The 18,903-nt window shown below is 38.4% G+C and overlaps 3 protein-coding genes across 3 annotated transcripts; 2 read left to right on the forward strand and 1 right to left on the reverse strand.

The window, feature by feature from the left end:
- Positions 1-351: 351 nt before the first annotated feature.
- On the reverse strand, positions 352-8,317 carry LOC106134393 (ferrochelatase, mitochondrial). Its single transcript, XM_013334433.2, has 10 exons — positions 7,902-8,317; positions 7,402-7,532; positions 6,596-6,761; positions 5,728-5,845; positions 4,816-4,917; positions 4,186-4,351; positions 3,545-3,700; positions 2,395-2,511; positions 1,548-1,675; positions 352-447 (listed from the first exon to the last, which is right to left on the reverse strand). Exons 1-10 carry the CDS (start codon positions 7,924-7,926, stop codon positions 366-368), a joined length of 1,191 nt encoding a protein of 396 aa, XP_013189887.2. The 5' UTR covers positions 7,927-8,317; the 3' UTR covers positions 352-365.
- Positions 8,318-8,813: 496 nt separating this feature from the next.
- Positions 8,814-17,307, forward strand: LOC106134394 (protein MEMO1). The gene is made up of 9 exons (XM_060952322.1): positions 8,814-8,969; positions 11,978-12,059; positions 13,058-13,126; positions 13,901-14,013; positions 14,543-14,654; positions 14,924-14,989; positions 15,808-15,961; positions 16,338-16,442; positions 16,965-17,307. The coding sequence occupies exons 1-9, from the start codon at positions 8,921-8,923 to the stop codon at positions 17,100-17,102; spliced, it is 888 nt and encodes a 295-aa protein (XP_060808305.1). The 5' UTR covers positions 8,814-8,920; the 3' UTR covers positions 17,103-17,307.
- On the forward strand, positions 9,821-11,110 carry LOC106134395 (uncharacterized). The gene is made up of 2 exons (XM_013334437.2): positions 9,821-10,405; positions 10,629-11,110. Exons 1-2 carry the CDS (start codon positions 9,975-9,977, stop codon positions 11,044-11,046), a joined length of 849 nt encoding a protein of 282 aa, XP_013189891.2. The 5' UTR covers positions 9,821-9,974; the 3' UTR covers positions 11,047-11,110.
- Positions 17,308-18,903: the final 1,596 nt, after the last annotated feature.

Raw genomic sequence — 18,903 nt, forward strand, 5'->3', positions numbered from 1 at the left:
CCACTCGGGTTCGAGATATCACCATATTTGAAACAGCAAAGCAGTTTATCTGCAAGAATAGTGGCAAGCGAAAATGTATATAAAAAGTTACTGGTTTTACACAGATCGTCTGACAGACGCAAGGGATATGAATTTTGTGGTGAAATGCCATGCGATCCCATGATGTCCTCAAAATGGCGAAAAGGGCGCACCGGAGGGGTTTTAGTGGGTAGGCTGGCACATTAGATGCCAGGAGTCCCACACTCTCCCGGGCGAAGACCCGGGAGGCAGTCCGTTAAAAGGATTTCACCTTCGGAGAAAAAAAAAAAAAAAAAAAAAAAAAAAAAGGGATATGAATTAAAAAAAACCTCATATTTTTGTACAATTTATTCACTGATAACACCACTTATGAGCTGCTTGAAGAATTGTTTGGATGATTGACATCGCGCACTGACGCAGTGGGGACATCTGAAAATTTTAAAATAAATCTATATTCTTCCTTATTACCATATTCTTCCTCCTGGCTTTACTCCTGACATACAAACTTTCGCATTTATAATATTAGTAGGAAGTAGGATACTTAAAGTGTGGAATGATCCCAATTAAAAGTCCCGGTTGCATCCTCACCACTCTGGAGAGGAGCCCGGGGTATGCCTTTGACCATGGATCCTGGATTGGGTGAGTCAGGTTTTTACACGAAGCGACTCCCGTCTGACCTCCGCAACCTTTGCAGGGGAACCTAACCCGTATTGGATCATATGATTACACATCCAGTTGCCTGAATGTGCAGATTTCCTCACTATGTTTCCCCACACCGTAAGAGCATCGGTTAGTATTCAAACTAATGTGCATAACTGAAATTGAAAATATTCACTGGTACATGGGCGAGGTGAATTTTAAACCTGTTCCCTTCTGTGCCGTGTGGTTCCCGGCACCAATAAAAAAAAGAATAGGACCAATCCATCTCGTTCCCATGGATGACGTAAAAGGCGACTAAGGGATAGGCTCATAAACTTGGGATGCTTCTTTTAGGCGATGGGCTAGCAACCTGTGAGTCTTAATTCTATCATTAAGCCAAACAGCTGAACGTGGCCTATCAGTCTTTTGACGACTGTTGGCTCTGACTACACCGGAAGGGATATAGACGTGACTATATATATGTATGTTCCCTTCTGTGCATCACGCATTTTAACCGGGCAACTCACCTATTCGACCACCAACTCACCCTTCTTCCTATTTTCATAAATAAATAAATATATACAGGACAAATTACACTGATCGAGTTAGCCTCGAAGTAAGTTCGAGACTTGTGTTACGAGATACTAACTCAACGATACTGTATTTTATAATAAATACTTATATAGATAAACATCCAAGACCCAGGCCAATCAGAAAAAGTTCGTTTCTCATCATGCCCTGGCCGGGATTCGAACCCGGGACCTCCGTTGTCACAGACAAGCGTCACAGAGGCCGTCGAGGTTCAGGTATTCATCTTGGGTTCATTCAAAATCTGGTATCCACTACAGAATCCAGCCGATATCTATAGGCCGGTTTGCGTACACACTTACCTGGTCAGGAATTGGTTGCTGAGTTTGGGCCCATTCTTCAGATGGTTCGCCACAACGTCCGCCAACGCCGCTATGAACGTGGGATGGTCGTTGGGAGTCGCCACTCGTTCTATTTGTTCCACGCCCGCCTGAAGAATAAAATTATATATATATATATATATGTGTATGTATTTTCAAACTGTAATTAATAAATATTTATATTTTGTTAAATGATCACGTAAAAAGACGAACGTATCTTGATCAAATTAAGGACGTCCTGGTCAGGTCAAGAGTACCCGAAACCGCCGAGCTTGCATGAAGAGAGTTATGAATGTGGATGAAGCGAAGGAAATATGCAGAGATCGTGGCAAGTGGAAAGATGTAGTCTCTGCCTACCCCTCCGGGAAAGAGGCGTGATTTTATGTATGTATGTATATGTATCACGTGAAAAGGATGAATTAAAAAGAGCTTTAAGGATGTTCGGTGTAAAATTGAGTGGTAAGGAACAGCGTGATATATTATATGCAAGTGTATTAAGTAAGTAAGTGATATCTATACTTATATTATAAAGGTGAAAAGTTTATTTGTTCGTTTGTTCGAACGCGCTAATCTCAGGAACTACTAGTTCGAATTGAAAAATTCTTTTTGCGTCGAATAGACCATTTATCGCGGAAGGCTTTAGGCTATATAACATCACGCTGTAACTATAAGGACCAAAGACATAATGGAAAATATGAAAAAAAAAAACCGGGAAAATTATTCATGTTTGAAGGCTTCAATGATGCCCGAAATGACTATTCCACGCGGACGAAGTCGCGGGCACTGCTGTTTTTAAATATCTCGACCTCAAAATTAGAAAATAACTCACCTCCTTGGCGACCTCGTCACAGTACTCGATGTCCAATTCGTGTAAAGTCTCAATGTGCTCGTTCACAAACGCTATTGGCACCAGTATTATATGCTTGCGCCCTTGCTTTGCGTACGCCTGGAATTTTGAAAATGTTTTACATTCAAATTCATACATACATACATATAATCACGTCTATATCCCTCGCGGGGTAGACAGAGCCAACAGTCTTAAAAAGACTAATAGGCCACGTTCAGCTGTTTGGCAAATAGTGACAGGTTGCTAGCCTGTCGCCTAAAAGAAGATGTAATTGCCATCAATTCAAATTCAAAAATCTTTATTGTAAACTATGGTTTACAATAAAGATTTTTATTATATAGGTAAGTAGAACAGATTTGTTACATGACTTTGTAGTATCACTATGTTTTATCCTAGAGAGGAAGTACAATAAGTTAATTATCACTCACAAGATATCGTTTACATTTAGGTATGTTTGATCATGCATTAAAAAAAAACAAATAAAAAGGTAATAATATTTTTTACATTAGGTATTGTCATTTAAAAAATCATTTATCGTATAATAGCATTTTTATAATAAAAATACTTAGTTTCAATGTCTACTTAAAGTTTAAAAAAATAAGATCCTTAAATCTCTCTGGCAATTTATTATATATATAACATGCTAATTATACCTTTTTCTTAACAACACGCCCGCCCACCCACTACTTTTACATTTACATTCATTTCAGCTTTGTATAAAAGTAATTACAGCACTGAGGACTCAAAATTCAAAATCTTTATTCATTATTATAGTGGGATACTTCATATCGCTTAAATTGTCAAATCTTTTACTTTCACAACATTGGTTGACGTCAAATAAATTACTTAAAACTACTGGAAATAGCAACTTTATTTCGGCACGGCTAGGGAACTCATAGCCTACTTGATAGCTAGCCTTGTTGACTTCATAGCCTGTCTTCATATCTCCAAAGCCTAGTAGCTAGTTGACCGAGCAGTGCTCAAAGAAAAACACAAAGTGCGAAAAGATAAACACAAATACATAAAAAAAATAACTCTTCCGTCTTCACCCCTCACGGGGCAAACAGAGCCTGCGGTAAGCAGTAAAGACTGAAAACTGAGATTCAAATATCGCACTACAATACAAGCTTACCTTAATAGCGTCATCGGTATAGGGCTGTAGCCAAGGTAGGGGGCCCACTTTGGACTGCCACACCAGCCTGTGGGGGTTGGGCACGCTCAGGGCGCTCATGGTGGCTGCCACGGTTGCTGCCACCTCGTGGGGGTAGGTGTCCCCCCGCGACACGGCCTGGGGGAGTGAGTGGGGGGGGGGGGCGAGTGTTACAATACATACATATATGCATATGGTCACGCCTATATACCTTGTGTGGTAGACAGAGACAGTTGTGTTGAAAAGACTCACAGGAACCTATCCCTTAGTCGCCTTTTACGACATCCACGAGAGACAAGAAATGGAGTGATCCTATTCTTTTTTTCGTATTTTTTGTGCCGAGAACCACACGGCAAATTGTCCCGTATATATATTTAGATATTATTTATTAAATTTAGGCATACAAACTTGGGATTCTTTTTTAGGCGATGGGCTAGCAACCTGTCACTATTTGAATCTCAATTCTATCATTAAGCCAAATAGCTGAATGTGGCCATTCAGTCTTTTCAAGACTATTGGCTCCGTCTACCCCGCAAGGGATATAGACGTGACCATATGTATGTATGTATTATTAATTAAACAAACTTTTTTTGACATTTATAATTTTAGTAATAATAAAGTACCTTCAACGGTAGACTGTGCGCCGTGAACAGTATGAGCACGTTGTCCCTGACCCGGGAATCGAACCTGTGCAGGTTCTCCGAGATGCGCTCCGCGAACACTCGCGCCAACAGCGGGTGACCCGCCCACCGCTCGATCAGGCTGAACTTCACATTTTCTGGAATCTTTCTAGACAAAAAAAAGCACATATATTCACGCCTATATCCCTTGCGGGGTAGACAGAGCCACCAGTCGAAGGCCACATTCAGCTGTATGATAGAATTGAGATTCAAATAGTGACAGGTTGCTAGCCCATCGCCTGCAAGAGGAATCTCAAGTTTATAAGACTATCCCTTAGTCGCCTTTCGCGACGTTTATAGGAAAAATATGGAGTGGTTCTATTCTTATTTTCTATTGGTGCCGGGAATCACACTGTTGGCTCTGTCTATCCCGCATGGGATATAGACGAGACCATATGTATGTATGTATATCCCTTGCGGTATAGACAGAAACAACAGTCTCAAAAAGACTGACAGGCCACGTTCAGCTGTTTGAGTTAATGATAGAATCGAGACTCAAATAGTGACAGGATCCTAGCCTATCGCCTAAAAGAAGAATACCATGTAGAAGAATACCATTCATACACTTTGTACCTGTTTTTGTAAAAATCCGCTATAGCATTCATACTGGAGCCGGTAGTAGCACAACTGTATTGAGGGTACTGCGAGAAGATCACAGCTCTCTGGACACCGTCCCTGGTGAGGAAGGAGTCAGAATAAACCTTGGATGATGATTAACTTGTATAATACCTGGGTTACCGAGCGGTGCTCGGTGGACGTCTAGGGAAACCATCAACCAACCATCAAAGCAAAAATTAAAAAACATCAAAGAAAAAAACAACAGCAAAAAAAAATTGTAAACACAAAAAATAAAAGTAACCATTGCCAGGGATCGAACTCTGGCTCTTTGACTTGAAACTCGCTAACTGAGTTACCGTTTCAAGTAGTCGTCGCGCCTTTTATATGGGAAAAAGTTACATACATACATTCATATAATCACATTTATATCCCTTGCGGGGTGGACAGAGCCAACAGTCTTGTAACGACTGATAGGCCACGTTCAGCTGTTTGGCTTAATGATATCGCCTGAAAGAATCCAAAGTTTATATAAGCCCATCCCTTAGTCGCCTTTTACGACCTGCATGGGAACGAGATGGAGTGGTCCTATTCTTTTCATTTCCTAGTCTAGTCCCCCTATTTTCCTGCCTGTATGTATGTACCTACGCGTTAGTCTCGGAACCTTGCGAACGGATTTTGTTCCTGTTGGAAAGGTCTCACCCGTGTAAAGCCGGGGCTCAATGTTTGAACGGGCCGAGGGTCTGTTAGGTCGTGTCTAAAATAAAACAGAATTTTGCCTGTTCAAGGTCGTCTTGTCATAATTTCGATTGTCCTTTTGTTCATTAGTCAGTCAGTTTTGGTCATCTAAAATGTCAAGTCAAAGAGTCTGTCTGTCCATGGACGCTGAACGGCCGCTATATCGCTAGTAAATGATGAACACAGTCTCACCTCTCCAACTGTGTGAACGCGTCTGCCGTGAACGGCGGCACGTATCTGAACGCTACGTAGTGCTTGTGGGGAGCCGACTCGGGCAGCATTTGGTCCAGGGCCTCCGTTAGCATTCTACCTGAAACATGATAGTTATGTTACTGCATCAATCGAGCTATGTTTTCAGAGGGTATATAGATAGACAGAATACCATTGTTTCCTCCTGACTTTAGTCCCGGTTGCATCCTCACCACTCTGGAGAGGAGCCCAGGGTCTGCCTTTGACCATGGACCCTGGATTGGGTCAGTCAGGTTTTCACACGAAGCGACTCACATCTGACCTGCGCAAACCCGTATTGGAACCATGGTGACACGACGTTTTTCCTCACCGTAAGAGCGTCAGTTAGTACTCAAACTAATGTACATAACTTCGAAAATGGTCATTGGTACAAGGCCGAAGTGAGATTCGAACCTATGCCTTTTTTAACCGGGCACCTTACCAATTCGACTACCGACGCTCCACGTCATTATATGTATTGTAGCGGGTATTAGGTTAAATTTAAAATTTGTATTATAATTAATATTTAAAGATTTTTATTATTTGTAAATTATATCGTATTTAAGTTTCTGCTGAGTCCGGCCCCTAGAATACGGTCCTGTCTCTTAATAGAATAGAAAACCTAGCGTCCGGCAATTTGAAATCGCGGAGTCTTCTATGAATTTCGTTGTTCTTGTTGATAGTTTTTTGTTTCTTTTCACATATTTTTCATTGAAAATTTTTTAAGTTAGTGTATTGTATAAAGAGCATTCAATATATGTATATTTATTTTGTAATTCATTGTTTTCTTTACATAATTCGCAAGCTGCTATAGTATGTAAAGTTTCCTCACCTTGTGTATTAGTCCATTTAAGTATAGGCGATCCCCCTCCAATCTCCGCGTACTTCTTTTGTACTTCCTCAGTTCTCCTGTTCGCGATCCAGGGCCCCAGCCTACTCTGCACCGGCAGCTGGATCATGTCCCGGTCTGTCATGATGCGGAGTAGGTAATCTTTGACCTGGATAAAATCTTTATATATGTAAAAGCAAAAAGACTCACTCATCACGATATCTCGGCCGATAAAGATGAAATTTGGTAGAAAATTATATTATGACTAGAGGATGTCTGCTAAGATTATTATGGGAATAATTGATGGGCTATCAAAATAATTATAATAACTAGTTAATTTACACTAGATAGGCTAAACTCTGATTCTTATTTAGGCAATGGTCTAGCACCCTATCAGTATTTAAATATCAATTCTATCATTAAGCCCAACAGCTGAACGTGGCATTTTAATCTACATATACAAATGTATATGTAGATTAAAATGCAGTGCCGTGTGGTTCCTGGCACCAATACAAAAAAGAATAGGACCATTCCATCTCTTTCCCATGGATGTCGTAAAAGGCGACTAATTCGTCGTAAAAGGGATTCTTCTTTTAGGCGATGGGCTAGCAACCTGTCACTATTTGAATTTCAATCCTATCTTAAAGCCAAATAGCTGAATGTGGCCTAATAGTCTTTACAAGACTGTAGACTCTGTCTACCCCGCAAGCAATATAGATGTGATTATATGTATGTCTATGTTGATTTTATGTAAGTACTTTATAGTTTAGTACATCAACCACACCTGACACACTCAAATTTGTAATTACCTGATCTGTGGTCTCTGGGCCTCCCATATTTAACATGACGATGCCAGTCTTGGGCCTCTTTCCAGTCTCAATCACTGATTGTGTCACGCTGTAAGACGCTGAGAGGCGTGGCCGCAGAGAATAAACACGTGCTAAAATAGATAATTAATTTGGGATATATTACGTGTTGACAAAGTTAATTTTTTAAATTATTATATTTATGAAACAGCTACATAAGAGATTTGGCATACATCATAATATTTTTTAAATAGAAATTTAAAATATCGCATTTTTATGTGCATGTATCTTATTACAGAAATCTAATAAAAAAATATAGAATGCAAGTCATGGTCATAAAGTGATTGTAGCAAATAAATACCTGCAATAAAAATATTTCTCATCTAAATGTTATAATTGATTCAGCAAATTAACTCCAAGGATGAAGATATCTATTATATGCAACTGTTTTTACAAAGTTACTTATCTATAATATTTTGATAAACATCATGAAAGATACTTACATATTAATTTTATCATGTTTATCATTTCAGACACTCAGAATATAGTAAAAAATTATATATAATATATAGTTGCAATAAACCTATGAACCTTAACAATGAATATCACAGAACTATTTGAACGATAGATGTAAACAAATATTATGTTTAAGTCTGACAAATATTTTCCGGCTTCAAAAAAATTACTGAATGAAAAATGAAAATTCAGGTAATGTTTTGATAGGCAAAACAAACAATTTATAATTTGGTAAAAGTCCAAGATCCAATGAAAAGTTAGGCGAAGGAATAGAAAGTCTTAAAACACAAACTACATTAACATTTTAATTGCACTTTTACTAGTTTTTCCACTTTTCACTTCTTCATTTTCACTAGATCTCCCGAGAGATTTTCTCAAAAGAAATCAAATGTCATTGTCATACCAAAAACAAAATTAGCTGCTTTAACGCTATAAATGTATATAATAAACTAGCTGTGCCCGCGTATTCGTCCGCGTGGAATAGTTATTTTGGGTATTATTTAAGCCCTCAAGGATGAATAATATTCCCCGTTTTTTCACATATTCCTTTATTTCTTTACTCCTTAAAGATGCAGCATGATGTTATAAAGCCTAAAGCCTTCCTCGATAAATGGTCTATTCAACACAAAAAGAATTTTTCAATTAGAACCAGTAGTTCCTGAGATTAGCACGTTCAAACAAATAAACAAACAAACTCTTCAGCTTTATAATATTAGTATAAATTACTTACTAAATGTTACTACATATCATCTACACTTAATTCATATCATCGTCAATCTTTATCTTCAATGTGTTATTAACATCACTTAAGGAAGGAAAGTGAACGAACAAATATCGATAGGAAGTCGAATGTAGATTGTTTTGGCACTTCACTAGTACGTTCGTTCCATTTCCTTCCCTCAATCAATCAAAGTTGTCAACGTCAAATAATATTGCTTTTGTGATTGTAATAATAATTTATTTTGTTAGTAGGTATTTGTTGCAAATTAATTTGTTAAATAAGAACATGTCTTGTCGCAATGCATCTCATGCAGGTAGCTGGTACACTGAAAATGGTAAGTCTTAGCTATTATCTATGCAGTGTTTTGGAGATGGTGTTACATTGATAAGTTGTTTAGGAATATTTTGTTACTTAGTGCAGTAGGTAAAAATAGAAGTTCTGCATGTATTTTTATTTTGTATATTGACGCGTCTCTCAGTGGCGTGACTGAGCAGATATCTTAAAAATATTCCTAAATTCCTCCCGTTTCGTGGAAAGTCATAGGGTTATTGACCTCTTTGTTTTGCTACATATTAATATGAAGAAAAGTACTAACAAAGGTCTTTGTTCTTTCATATGTGTGATTTTTTTTACTATATGACACTTTCTTTATGATTTTGTTTATATTTGTGCCCTCTAGTGCATTATGTATGCACTTCTATTGAATAAAAAGATTTACTTTTGTTGTCTTGTTTTTGATATTCGTTCAGGAATAGTACCTACATAATTGTTTTTATTGTCTGATTGTTATGTATGTATGATAATAAATTAAGATAAAGCAAGTGATATAAATACGTCGTATTGATTTTTTTGAAATATGAATAGCTTTTTTTATTGTAGGTATTGATTTTGTAGAAATATAAATAGGCTGAAATTTTATGGGCGCGTTGCCAGCGTTCCAAATTTAAGACTCCGAAGACTTAACCAGCCGCAGTATAGTGCAGTAGTAACTCAACACTAGGTAAATTCTTTGAAAGCGACATATATCATACAATGAGTTTTGACGATAAAACAACTATGACTTTCTGATTCATTTTTGGTGTATCTGAAATATTTTATCTTGTGGCAGATTTTATATAAACAAAATCAAGACATCCTATTTGTTGAATGTGTTATTAAAATCCGTGGTGTAAATAACCGAAATCATAGACAACTGGTAATTTCTGAACGGAACAATAATAAACCGGAAATAGAATTTCCCTTGACAGCAATCTGACATCAATTCAAACGAACGTCAAATCGACCAAACAAAACAATCGTTCGTTGCTAAAAATAATAACTTACTACTTATTTGTTCGAAATGTCCGACAAAATCAAATCATTGCCTCCCCCAACTTCTAAAACATTGAAAGCAAAACGCCCCTCAACAGTCAGCGCCGCTACTACGTCTTCTCGCGGAAAAATACCAACAACATCAGCAAAGGACAAAAATACTATTTCGCGGCCTAAAGTTAGTAAAAATACAACTGTGATCGGTGATGGCGATGTTACAATATGTAAACCAGAAGCTTCATTGCCTGATTTTGATGCTGAGCAGCGGCAAATAGCATATGGGAAATTTATGCGCGCTATGCTAGAAGACTGTCTCGTTGACGAAAAAATTGAGCGCGAGGAAACCCAGATAGATATTCAGATGGCCCAGTTGGCAGACAGGTTTCAGAAAACTATAGAACAGTTGGACAAAACCAATAAAAGGCTGAAGAATATATCATTTGTTGTTGAAAAGAAAAGGTTAGTATTTCTAGGTTAATCTTGAAAGTATATAAAATTTAAATTTATATGTAAAGCAAATAACGAAGATTAATGTTTAGTTTAAATTATGAAGCTTGCAAGTATTGACCATAGTTGGAAATTCAAGAAATTTCAGCATTACAATAATCTTCTTTGCTATTATTTTAACTTGTTTGGTGCAATGAAGTGCTATTATTTTTCTATTAAATGTATTTTGTTTTAGATTAATAGACCTCAAGAACAGAGACGTCTCTCAATTCTACGACATGACAGAAACCTCAAAGGTTGAAGAGATTCTTACAAATCTAATGACAACTGAGCAAGCATGCCTTGATAAATTGGAGACCAAAAACATAGACTTTGGCTACGATAAAAACAGTGGCCATAGACAACTACTTGATGCCGTCAATGATGCTATAGAGGGTTTGGAACAGATTAAAAAGCATTCAAAGTTGGACATAGACAAATTTAAGGAGTACGAGAAATCTCAACAGACATTGGTGCAATTGGAGAAGGATAGGTTTGATCTGGATAGTTTGAAAGCAGAGTTTGATGTGAAATTCCCGAATTTCAGTGAGAAACTGATGAAGGAGGTGTCGGAGAAGATCGCCGGGATCACAAATGATGATGATGAAGATTGATAGATGTGTTTAATTTTTATATGTTTATGTTTAATATAGTTGTAAATAAATGTTTTATCTTTAATTTTTTTATTGCATTACTAAATATTCTTTAATTCCTGAGTGACAATTTTGACCACCCCCTGGTATGGGAATATAGACCACATATGGTTGGAATTCCTGTCTTAACTTCAAGATAGGATTATAGGGAAGTTAGAGCCAAATATATAAAATGGATGACAAGCCATGTTCAGCTGATGATATTGAGATTCTGATAATGACAAAACAATGTTGCTAGCTCAAAAGAAGAATCCCAGGTTTAATAGCCTTTCCCTTGATTGGTATGGTAGATTAAACCACAAAGACTGTTAAACCATACATACATAAAATCTACAGAGATATATACATACACTAAAAAGACTACATCTTTCCACTTGCCACGATCTCTGCATACTTCCTTCCCTTCATCCACATTCATAACTCTCTTCATGCAAGCTCGGCGGCTTAGGGTACTCTTGACCTGACCCTTTACCAGGACGTCCTTAATTTGATCAAGATACGTTCGTCTATGCCTTCCCACTCCGCCCTTTCCCTCCACACTCTCCTGCTTAGTCAACCTGCTTTCATTCATCCTCTCCACATGACCAAACCATCTTAACATACTGTTTTCTATTCCTGTAACTACATCTTCTTTCACATCACATTTCCTTATCACGCTGTTCCTTATCTGGTCACTCATTTTCACACCCATTATACTTGAACAATTAATGATTTATAAAGATTAATCAAGTGCTTATATACTAAGGTAAATTGTGTATAGTCAATCACACAGTCAATGTGTGGCCTTTTTTTTTAACGACATCCATCAGAAAGAGATAGAGTGGTCTTATTCTTAAATTCGGTAAACCACACTATCGCACTATCTATTATATTGTATGTATGTTATTTGCAGGTACGGAACTATCAAGACAGCTGGACCTCTGGCTGTCCAAAGCGGACCTCACACACGGCCCAGCTCGCGCTATCATAGCGCCGTACGTATTAATTTTATCTATAACACATACATACATACATATGTTCACGTCTATATCCCTTGCGGGGTAGACAGAGCCAACAGTCTTGAAAGGACTGAATGGCCACGTTCAGCTGTTTGTCTTAATGATAGAATTGAGATTCAAATAGTGACAGGTTGCTAGCCCATCGCCTAAAAAAGAATCCCAAGTTTGTAAGCCTATCCCTTAGTCGCCTTTTACGACATCCATGGGAAAGAGATGGAGTGGTCTTATTCTTTTTTGTATCGGTGCCGGGAACCACACGGCACATTCTTTTTTAGGCGATGGGCTAGCAACCTGTCACTATTTGAATCTCATTTCTATCATTAAGCCAAATAGCTAAACGTGGCCATTCAGTCTTTTCAAGACTGTTGGCTCTGTCTACCCCGCAGTTGATACAGACGTGACCCGCTCCCGGCTATGCACGGGTATCATTTATACATTATCTTCCTCTTTCCGGTCCGGTGAAAAGCTGCAGTGAAGTTTGTTCTACCGCTTCCTCTGCACCCGCCGTTTGATAGCAGTAGTAGATTAATTATATATGTTATGTTGACGTCAATAAGCGATACCTTGTATCCTTTTTTTTTAATATATCTTATTCTATACATACTTACTCAGAAAAGAGTCATTGGTACAAATGTCCACGTTAGGATTAGAAGTGCCGTGTGGTTCCCGGCACCAATACAAAAAAGAATAGGACCACTCCATCTCTTTCCCATGGATGTCGTAAAAGCCGACGAAGGGGTAGGCTTATAAACTTGGGATTCTTCTTTTAGGCGATGGGCTAGCAACCTGTCACTGTTTGAATCTCAATCCTATCTTAAAGCCAAATAGCTGAACGTGGCCTATCAGTCTTTACAAGACTGTAGGCTTTGTCTACCCCGCAAGGGATATAGACGTGATTATATGTATGTATGTATGTAGGATTAGAACCTGTGTCTTCATGCTCTTAATACATACTGTGAATTCTTTCGTTTCAGTCACGCCGGTTACTCATACTGCGGCGCGTGCGCAGCTTTCGCGTACAGACAAGTCAGCCCGGTTGTTGTGTGAGTATACCTATAGTACCTATACCTGTTCCATTGTCAAGTCTTACCCATGTAAGTGTAGAATTCGAAATAACATGATACTATAGAAGTGGCAAGATCATGGTGAGTTCTGATGACACTTTTGCCAGAACTTACATCTATACTTATATTATAAAGCTGAAGGGTTTGTTTGTTTGAACGCGCTAATCTCAGGAACTACTGGTTCGAATTGAACAATTCTTTTTGCGTTGAATAGACCATTTATCGAGGAAGGCTTTAGGCTATATAACATCACGCTGCAACTATAAGGTGCAAAGAAATAATGGAGAATGTGAAAAAAGACGGGGGAAATTCTTCATCCTTTCAGACGAAGTCGCGGGCACAGCTAGTAAATAATAATTACATCTTTATACTTTACGGGGTGGACAGAGTCAAAAGTCTCGAAAAGACTGAAAGGTTTAGCTGTATAGCTGAAGGCTGGAACTGAGATAAAGATAGTGACAGGTTTCTACCTAGTCCATCGCCTAAAAGAAGAATCTCAAGTTTATTAGCTTTTACGACGTGGGAAAAAATACGTATACTATACGTCACAAGTCACAAAAAGAAAATCACACGACGCTATCAGTCAGAAACAGCGAAAAGTCTAAATCGCGCAAGCAAAGATTTCACGGATTGGAACATATATACAAACCGGTGCCCCAGGCATAACACCTAGCCTGGCGGAAGATCTTCCCTTTGGTGGCGGTCGGGCCGAATCATCGCTCACACTTTAGTAAAAATGTTTTTTTTTTATAGCAAACGAATCTTCATACTCGGTCCGTCCCATCACGTGAGGCTGGGCGGCTGCGCTCTGTCCACATTGGACAAATACCAGACGCCGCTCTATGATCTAACCATAGACAAACAGAGTAAGATTTACTTGTTTAACAAAAGTTTAGGAGTCAATCTACCACCCGCGCGGGGTAGACAGAGTTAAGTCGTAACGGACTGAAAGGCCACGTTCGGCTGTGTGGCTTAATGATAGAATTGAGATTCAAATAGTGACAGGTTGCTAGCCCATCGTTTAAAAGAAGGATTCCGAAGTAATTATTGGCTTTGAATTGACTTTTACTGCATGATCAAGGTGCCCCAATTCCGTTGGTCGCATTTTACGACATCCATGGAAAGGTCACTCTAAAATGCTGTACTGCAGTTTGTTACCGCTTCTGCTGAACAGACGTTTCGGAAGCGGCGGTAGTTTAATTGACGTCAACCAATGTTGTGAAACAAAAAGATTAAGCAATGTTGAAATGCCCCATAATAATGAATAAAAGTTTTGAATTTCGAATTTTAGTCTTTTGAATTTGTAAATTTTAAAATTGCATTTATGTCTTTCGAATTCGAATTTTGAATTTGAATTTTCGATATAACATGGCCGACAATTTTATTTTTTTTCAGTTTACGCGGAGTTGGAGGCGACGCGTCAGTTCGAATGGATGGACGTGCAGACAGATGAGGACGAGCATTCTATAGAGATGCACTTACCTTACATAGCTAAGGTTATGGAGGAGTGAGTATATGTAATGTTACATACATACATACATACATAAATAATAAATAAATATACACGGGACAAATTACACGGATTGAGTTAGTCTCGAAGTAAGTTCGGAACTTGTGTTACGAGATACCAACTCAACGATACTATATTTTATAATATATAGATAAATATCCAAGACCCGGGCCGAGGTGGTTTATAACTAACTAACTAACTAACACACAATTAATACACTGATTTATAATACCTAGGTGATATGAATTCCCTTGTTATTTGTACAGGTATAAGACTGGATTTACAATCATACCAATACTTGTTGGATCGCTCACACCGGAGAAAGAGGCCAAGTAAGTTTGTTTTTTAAGAATTTGATTTAATTAATTAAGAGTAAGATGTATGTATAAGAGGTGCCGTGTGGTTCCCGGCACTAATAATAAAAAGTATAGGACCACTCCGTCTCGTTCCCGTGGATGTCGTAAAAGGCGGCTAAGGGAAAAGCTTACCAGTATAAACTTGGGATTCTTCTTTTAGGCGATAGGCTAGCAACCTGTCACTAATTGAATCTAAATACTATCCCTAAGCTAAACAGCTGAACGTGGCCTATCAGTCGAACAACTAGTCCTTTAATCGCCTTTTACGACAAAGCCATAAGAAAGAGATGGAGTGGTCCTATTCTTTTTTTTATTGGTGACCGGGAACCACACACATATATTGATGTGATTATATGTATGTATTATACGATATCATATACTCGCTGCGCCCGCGACTTAGTTATTAGCGCGGAATAGTTACTTTGGGCATCATTGAAGCTCTCAAGAATGTTATAATTTTTCCCGTTTTTTTTTTCACATTTTCCATTATTTCTTCGCTCCTTATAGTTGCAGCGTGATGTTATATAGCCTAAAAGCCTTCCGCGATAAATGGTCTATTCAACGCAAAAACTACTAGTAACTACTGGTTCGAATTTTTCAATTCGAACCAGTAGTTCCTGAGATTAGCGCGTTCAAGCAAACAAACTCTTCAGCTTTATAATATTAGTACATATAGCTACTCATAAAAATAAATGGTAATTTTTTTTCAAGATTTTTTGGTACAGTTTACAAACAAACAAACACACAATAAATCAGTCATTCATATGATGCCTGTCATAATTTTTTTTTGTCAGATACGGCTCGATCCTGGCGCCCTACCTGGCGGACCCCCAGAACCTGGTGGTGGTGTCGTCCGACTTCTGCCACTGGGGGGCGCGCTTCCGCTACACGTGGCGGCCGGCCGCGCGCCAGGAGATACACCAGGGCATCGAGTGGCTCGACAGGCAGGTCGGTTACAGGAGGTGTAACCCCCCCCCCCCCCCCCCCCACATTCATGTTCATTTTAGGACTACAACTTAGTTATAGAAGCAAATAAAAAATAAGTTTCAAATAGTGACAGATTGCTAGACCATCGCCTAAAAGAAGAATGCCAAGTTAATAAGCCTATCATATAGTCACCATTTACGTCCATGATAGGCTTATATACTTGGGATACTTGCTTTAGGCGACGATTGAGTTTCAAACAGTGAGGCTAGCAACCTTTCACTATTTGAAACTCAATTCTCTCATAAGCCAAACAGCTGAACGTGGCCTATCAGTATTTTCAAAACTGTTGGCTCTGTCTACCCCGCGAGGTTTTTTAATTGTTCATTGTGTTTCACAGGGCATGGACATAATTGAGAAAATGGACCCGCGCTCGTTCACCGAATACCTCAATAAATATGGCAACACAATATGCGGCCGGCATCCTATCGGAGTTTTGCTTCAGGTATATTGACATAATGTACATACACACACAGATACATACATAAAATCACGCTTTTTCCCCGGAGGGCTATTCATATAGTCACGTCTATATCCCTTACGGGGTAGACACAGCCAACAGTCTTGAGAGAGAAGGCTTGATGATAGAATTGAGATTAATTAATTAATTAAATAAATATATATATGTATACTTCTGCGTGGTTCTGAAATTAACATACTCCATTATTTAACATTATTACCACTAGGTTTACTTTACTAGTGGCCGTCACGGTTTCTTTCGTGATAGATAAATAGCATGTTACATGTATAAAGCGACTAAGGGATAGGCTTGTAAACTTGGGATTCTTCATTTTTAGGAAATAGGCTAGCGGCATGCCACTACTTGAATCTCAATTCTATCATTAAGCCATACCGTGGCTGAAAATGGCCCATCAGTCTTTTTGTACTGTTGGCCCTGTCTACCCCGCAAGGGATACAGACGTGATTATACATATGTTTGTATGTATGTATGTTTTTGTGTTTACAGGCAATAGCGAAGCTCCAATCTCAACAGAACTGCCCTCGTATGTCGATGAAGTTCCTGAAGTATGCGCAGTCTTCCCAGTGCGTGAATCCTCAGGACTCTTCCGTCTCTTACGCAAGTGCTTCGTTAGTGATCGAGTAGAACAGTGGGAACAGTGGGAATATTGTGTGGGAATGTGGGAAAACAAAGCTCAACAACAAAATATTCGTAATCTCTCCTGTGTGTCTTAAGATAGTGCGTTTTTTATTGAGTTGATGGGAATTGTGAGAATGTGGGTTTTGTTATTCCCATCTCTCGTCTAAATATCAAAAAAATTATATACATTATATACTTAATGCGTAAAATCTCAAGATTTCCGTGACTTCCGTTTGTTCGTCGCTCGTAATAGTGTACATGAAAATTGTAGGAAGCCGGAAAGTGGAAATATGGAAATAAAAATGTCGAAAATATAACTAATTAGAGGCCGCCCGCGACTTCGTCCGCGTGGAATCAATCCCGCGGGTACGCCGGGATAAAAAGAAGCCTATATGTTATTCTGGGTCTTCAGCTACTTACCTTCCAAATTTCATCGTAATCGGTTCAGTAGTTTTTGCGTGAAAGAGTAACAAACATCCATACTGACATCCTGACATACAAACTTTCGCATATATAATACTAGAGGCCGCCCGCGACTTCGTCTGCATGGAAACCCTATCAATCCCGCGGGAACTCTGGGATAAAAAGTAGCCTATGTGTTATTCTGGGTCTTCAGCTACCTACATACCAAATTTCATGGTAATCGGTTCAGTAGTTTTTGCGTGAAAGAGTAACAAACATCCATACATCCATACAAACTTTCGCCTTTATAATAGTAGTAGGATTAGTAGGATATATGAATTCTCAAGACTCTCCTGTGTCCTACGCGAGTGCGTCGCTTCTTATTGAGTAGATGGGAAATTGTGTGGGAATGTGGGAATAATAAAGCTCATCAAATTATCATTTTTGGTTTTATACGTAATGCATAAGATCTCATTTCTTCTGTATTGTAACTATTGCATCAATACTCAAGATTTTTATATCACACCGATCTCATGAATCCGGTAATAAATTGTTTATTTTGTTCGCCCATCAGAATATGCAAACAATTTTTACGCAATGCTAATTGAGGCTCCAAATTCTTACGCGTTACTTGTTATCAGAAATATTAGGCGAAATAATGATGATAGTATGTAAACTTTCTCAAAATATAAAAAAAAGCCTAATTTGTGTAATAACTTTTAAACCAAATGAATGTAGCATCAAATATTAAGCGTGTTAACCATCATAACTACGTCGCTCATTGATTCGAGATATCAATATAACTGCACTGAGTAAAGTCCCGTTACTTTCCCTGTTTGTATGTATGCGCTAATCTCGGAAAGTTGTGGGCGGATTGTGTTCCTGTTTGAAATGTTGGAAGGAGGGTATCCTGAGGAAGGTTTAAAATCTATGAATGCTACCCACGTGAGCCCGGGTCATGTCGCTATTATACTTTTCATGCACTTGCTCATAAAATTTCCAAAAATCTTTATTACTACTTCATCAAATTTCAAGATTCTTTTGTTTTCACGAAAGCGTATGTCCAATTTTAATAAATGTGGGGTAGTCTCTGCCTACCCCTCCGGGAAAGAGGCGTGATTTTATGTATGTATGTATGTATGTGGGAATAAAGTGGGAATTTCAGGAGTAATGTGGGAATCTGGGAAAAACAAATACTATTCTCATCGTCCATTAAAATAAGCACAGTCCTCTTAATGTGTTGTTACCCTTCAAGATCTTCTGTATTATCTGTGAACTTCAAAAATTATGTGAAACACAGTCGATGAGAAAAAAATTGTGTTGTGATTTACGTACCTATTGTGTCTTGCAAAATGTTACATATTTTTAAATTATTTACTTTAAAATCGGTTCGCTAAGTCAGCTT

This window comes from Amyelois transitella, chromosome 28 (assembly GCF_032362555.1).
Source record: "Amyelois transitella isolate CPQ chromosome 28, ilAmyTran1.1, whole genome shotgun sequence".
Taxonomy (NCBI): Eukaryota; Metazoa; Arthropoda; class Insecta; order Lepidoptera; family Pyralidae; genus Amyelois; species Amyelois transitella.

Coding starts and splice junctions, on each gene's coding strand:
- LOC106134393 (XM_013334433.2), bottom strand. CDS start 7,926: ATGATAAACATGATAAAATTAATAT. Junction 2,512..3,544: donor ATACCGATGACGCTATTAAG/GTAAGCTTGTAT, acceptor TCAAAATTCCAG/GCGTACGCAAAGCAAGGGCG. Junction 1,676..2,394: donor GTGACGAGGTCGCCAAGGAG/GTGAGTTATTTT, acceptor TTTATTCTTCAG/GCGGGCGTGGAACAAATAGA.
- LOC106134394 (XM_060952322.1), top strand. CDS start 8,921: ATGTCTTGTCGCAATGCATCTCATGCAGGTAGCTGGTACACTGAAAAT. Junction 12,060..13,057: donor GCTCGCGCTATCATAGCGCC/GTACGTATTAAT, acceptor CTTTCGTTTCAG/TCACGCCGGTTACTCATACT. Junction 13,127..13,900: donor CAAGTCAGCCCGGTTGTTGT/GTGAGTATACCT, acceptor TTTTTTTTATAG/CAAACGAATCTTCATACTCG.
- LOC106134395 (XM_013334437.2), top strand. CDS start 9,975: ATGTCCGACAAAATCAAATCATTGCCTCCCCCAACTTCTAAAACATTG. Junction 10,406..10,628: donor TTTGTTGTTGAAAAGAAAAG/GTTAGTATTTCT, acceptor ATTTTGTTTTAG/ATTAATAGACCTCAAGAACA.